The 4,742-nt window shown below is 44.9% G+C and overlaps 1 protein-coding gene across 1 annotated transcript; it reads left to right on the top strand.

Moving 5' to 3' along the window:
- Positions 1-301: 301 nt before the first annotated feature.
- tmem177 (transmembrane protein 177) lies at positions 302-3,268 on the top strand. Its single transcript, XM_073027054.1, has 2 exons — positions 302-381; positions 1,950-3,268. The coding sequence occupies exon 2, from the start codon at positions 1,963-1,965 to the stop codon at positions 2,890-2,892; it is 930 nt and encodes a 309-aa protein (XP_072883155.1). The 5' UTR covers positions 302-381; positions 1,950-1,962; the 3' UTR covers positions 2,893-3,268.
- Positions 3,269-4,742: the final 1,474 nt, after the last annotated feature.

The raw sequence follows: 4,742 nt of genomic DNA, 5'->3' as shown, positions 1-4,742 counted from the left end.
TGGTCTGAATGGCCTGCAGCATTAAATTAACCAATGTGAAAAGCATTAATGTGAAGATGGAGATTCTAAAATTCATTCTTAATGTTCGTTTTACAGGGCTCTGCATTGTTTTCAATGCAATGACCCGACCTTACAAAGATGACTGCTGATTGACAAGACCTTACAAAGATGGCTATAATTAATCTGACTTTACAAAGATGGCCCTTCCATTCAATTGTCATTCGCTACCTTACAAAGATGGCGATGACAGATCTCTCCGCGCTCGGGTGACCACGTGATCGAAACGCAGCCGTATGTTGGGCGACTGCGACAGGCAGGTGGCGTAAAGTGGACGTGTTTTGCGACGAGTCTGTCTGCGTTGTCGCGTCGCTGGAGCAGGAGGTAAAGGCGTTTGTTTGGGAGGGTCGGGGATAGCAGCGGAGTGAAGGCCCGATAGGCCGTTGGCCGCCGCTCCAATGCGCCTAATGGCCGACCGGGAGGAACTGGCAGTGGAGTTGTTACTGCAGACCTAAAGTCACCACTTCACCACCGCTCGCCCCCCACCCCCCGGCATCCCGCGATCCCTCCCCGGATCTTCCCCCACGATTATCTCCTGGGATATCAGGCCCGCCCAGGGATCCCTCCTGAGATCTACCCCCCCCCCCCCCCCGGATTTCTCCAGGGATCTCATCCACTCCCCCTCGGGATCTCTCCTGGGATCTCACCCACCACCTCCTGGAAACTCAGCACCCTCCCTATCCCTCCTGAGATCTTCCCCGAATCCTGCACAAACACCCCCACCCTCTCTCTCCTCCCAAGCTATGTTCCTGAAAACCCTCCAGGTCCTCCAAAGCCACCATTTTCAAAAGCCATTACCAACCTGGCAGCTTGTGGTTCATTGGGAGAGGAGAGCTCTGCAGATAAGTCTCCAGTGTATGCCTTGTTTGATGATATGGCCGCACCTTTACCTTCCTTTGTTGCTTTTATCATTGACATCAAGCTCTATGTCAACCTGACATCATGGTGATTCCGCAGGAGCTTTTAATCTCATCCTATTGATAGGACCTTGATCTCCGCTTGTCTCTGCACAAGTTCAAATCAGTCACACGGCACAGAAACAGGCCCAATTGGTCCAGGCAAACCAAGATTCCCATCCAAGTTTGGCCCATTTGTCAATGTGTGGCCCATAACCTCCTAAACTTTTCCTATCCATGTACCTGTTCAACTGGCCTTTCAAATGTACGTCCTGATCTTGCCTGAAGCATTTCCACTGGAAGGTCATAGTGTGTACAACCCTTTATCAATAAAGAAAAGCAGCTGCCCCTCAAGTTCTTATTAAATCTCTCCCTCCCATGATATGGAGACATCAATCCCAGGAATGGAAAAGTCTACGGAAAGTGGTGGATACAGCCCAGTTCATGACAGACAAAGCCCTCCCCACGCTGCTGCAGGAAAGCACTACCCATCATCATGGACCCCCACCATCCAGGCCGTGCACTCTTCTCACTGCTGCCATCAGGAAGGAGGTCCCACGTCACCAGGTTCAGGAACAATTATTCCCCTTCAACCACCAGAGGGGATAACTTTACTCAGCCTGACACTAAACTGATTCCACAATCCATGGGCTCACTTTCAAGAACTTTACAACTTATGTTCTCAGTGTTATTTATTTAAATTCACACAATTTTAAGTCACCTTGGTTGTTTATGTCATTTTCTTAAATTCTATTGTATTTCTTTATTTTCCAATAAATGCCTGCAAGAAAATGAATCGCAAGGCAGTGTATGGTGGCTGTATAGTACATACTTCGATAATAAGCTTACTTTGATTTTGACTTTTAACCTTAAATCTGTGTCCTCCAGTTCCTGATTCCCTATCATGGTAGAATCACGTTAAAGCCCTGTTTTAAGTTCTTGATTTTGCTCTGCAATGTATTTGCTCTGCAACTGAATGTACATTTTGTTTCACAGAGAAGTTCTGACGATGGCAGGCCAGCTTTTTAAGAAACTGATGCTATTTGGCAGCAAACATCGAGTCAAGTTGTTAGCTGTTTCCTGTGGAGGACTATTTGCCACCAATGTTTTCTGTCATGTATTTCCCCAGCGGACGTATGGAAAGTTGTATCAAGCTTGGTCAAAGGGAGTACCTGCTGAACTTCCAGACAGGTTGCAAGATACTTTCCAAGAGGTGCTGAAGGATGCGGGAGTGGAGTCTGCACAGAATTATACAGCCTTTGCGGCCTTCAGCTTTCAACCTGTGAGTGCAGGTGTGCCCTGGTTGCCTAGTGGCGCCCTGATTGGCATCCCTGTCAACTTCAACAGCACAGGGGAAGGTGGGCAAGGAATAACCAATCGAATTGTCATGATTAATGGCAGGGACATCAAGTGGGACAGTGAGGTGGGAAAATCTCTGAGAGAGTCCCTCACCTTTTCATCCGATGCCCAGAAGTTTGCTATCGCAAGAGAGGTTATGTATTTGCAGAGCAACGGCCCTGTCCTTCAATCGGTGGTCGCGCCAGCCTGTTTAGCAGGCACCTACATGACTGCCTTGGCAGCGAAGCAAGCCCTTGGCCTTTACTCCGGCCCCTTTTTATTACGGGCTCTTTTCAACCTGGCTGCGGCAGCAACTGGATTTGTGGGCTATTTTCTTTTATCTGATGCAGTCAATCACTGGCTTGACTACAGATCAGACCACCAGACAGCTACCATATCCAAGAGTTACGCCAAGGGAGGCATTGAGTTTTACGATAAAATTCTTGCACGGAATCGAACTTTCCGTTCCCTACTAGGCAAGATGGGAATGGAAATGTATGCCACAAATGGAAACCTCTTCCCAAAGCACTGGTTCCGACTAAAACATGCTCCCTACACCGCTAGGAAAGAGATGCTGGAAAACACCCTGAAAGATTGCTGATATAAAATTGATCCGATGGTATTTATTGGCAAACCTCCACGTGCCACTTGCAACTTCCTTCCGTTTCACTTGACTCTCATCCCAATTTTGTGTTTTGCTGAGCCTCTGCTTCCTCAAAGTTTCTGTGTGAGAACCATCTGCACCCACTACCTCTCCTCATTACAGGCACATGGTTATGAATGAAGCCTGAGCAAAATCGGAATGTGTCTCTGGCATTTATAATATGTCAAAAATCAAACTTTGTTCCGAAATCTGAGTCGTGCAGGGCTGAGTTATTGATCGTTGACAAAAATGTTAACATTCATATTGAGTTTTTGAAACTTAAATGTAAAATACACAGAAAAATAGAAGTTGTTTGTCTGACTATGGAGAAAAATTTCTGCTTCATTTTACTTTTTATTGTTCACAAATGGACGTTGTACTGTATAGCCTATTAGAATCTGGCATTGGTATTGGTTTATTATTGTCACATGCACCAAGATACAGTGCAAAGCTTGTCTTGCATACTGTTCATACAGATCAGAGTGCACTGAGGTAGAACAAGGTAAAACAATAACAATGCAGAGAATGTACAGTGCAGGTCAATGACAAGGTGCAAGATCACAACGAGGCAGACTGTGGAGCCAACTCCATTTAAGAGTCTAATAGAAGCTGTCCTTCAGCCCAGTGGGTCATACTGTCAAGCTTTCATGTCTTCTGTACGATAGGTCAGGGGAGAAGACAGAATGTCTATGGTAGGTTTTGTCTTTGATTATGCTGGGTGCTTTACTGAGGTAGTGAGCCGTCTAGACAAAGTCCATAGAGGGGAGGCTGGTTCCTGTAATGTGCCGAGCTGGATGCAGATTCTTGTGGTCACGTGCAGACCAGTTGCCATACCAACCCATTATGCATACAGATAGAATGCTTTCTGTGGCACATCAATAAAAGTTGGTAAAGGTCAATGAGCACATGCCAGATTTTGTTGGCCTCCTGAGGGAGTAGAGGCGCTGGTGAGCTTTCTTGACCATGACATCAATGTAGCTGGACCAGCACAGGTGACATTCACTCCTGGAACCATGAAGATCTCCACCCTCTCGACCTCGGAATTGTTGGTGTAGACCAGTGGTTCCCAACCTTTTTTTTGGCCATGCCCCACCTAATCACCTCTAAAATCCTGATGCCCCCTGTGGTGATATATAATTCTTATTATTCAAAAAGTGAACTCCTATTCACCTGGAGGAAGCCTAAAAGACCATTAACTTGGTTTAAACAAGCTTCCAAAGAACATGGCATTCATGAAAGAGAAAAATAAAAGAACCAAAGGACTGTTAAAGTTCTGAGGAAGAAATTACTAAGAAATTGTAAAAAAAAAGAACATTAAGTGATATTAAAATAATAATAATAATAAATAAATAAAACAATGCCGATTCGTTTCTACAGCATACAAAGACAGATACACCGTTTAAAAGAGATGACGCAATGTACACACCTTCACACCACCAAGAACCGAAAGCTACTGCAAAAAGCAGCATTGGCGCGACCTCGTACGAGTTTCTTACGCGTTTGGACTTGTTCATTCGTTCCTTCCTACATCAGTCAATTCATTAATTTAATTATGAAAGCCATTTGATGTTTGCAATGATGGTGATACACTATATATACAGTACATACGCAATTACACATGTACATACACACAAGTATTTTTATGTATGCATACTTTATATACACATATGTATTAACTCGCACACTCATACTCACACAGACTTACTAGAAAAAATTCACTGTTAATAACTCATTCTCAAATTGCCCCCCTTAAAAATCAAATTACCCTCCTGTGGGGCGTACGCCCCACGTTGGGAACCACTGGTGTA

The sequence above is a fragment of the Hemitrygon akajei genome, chromosome 2, assembly GCF_048418815.1.
Source record: "Hemitrygon akajei chromosome 2, sHemAka1.3, whole genome shotgun sequence".
Taxonomy (NCBI): Eukaryota; Metazoa; Chordata; class Chondrichthyes; order Myliobatiformes; family Dasyatidae; genus Hemitrygon; species Hemitrygon akajei.
The sequence above is the reverse complement of the archived record's forward strand: the minus strand, read 5'-3'. Positions and strand labels throughout refer to the sequence as shown.

What these genes read in the sequence shown, in the direction of transcription:
- tmem177 (XM_073027054.1), top strand. Translation starts at nt 1,963, where the DNA reads ATGGCAGGCCAGCTTTTTAAGAAACTGATGCTATTTGGCAGCAAACAT.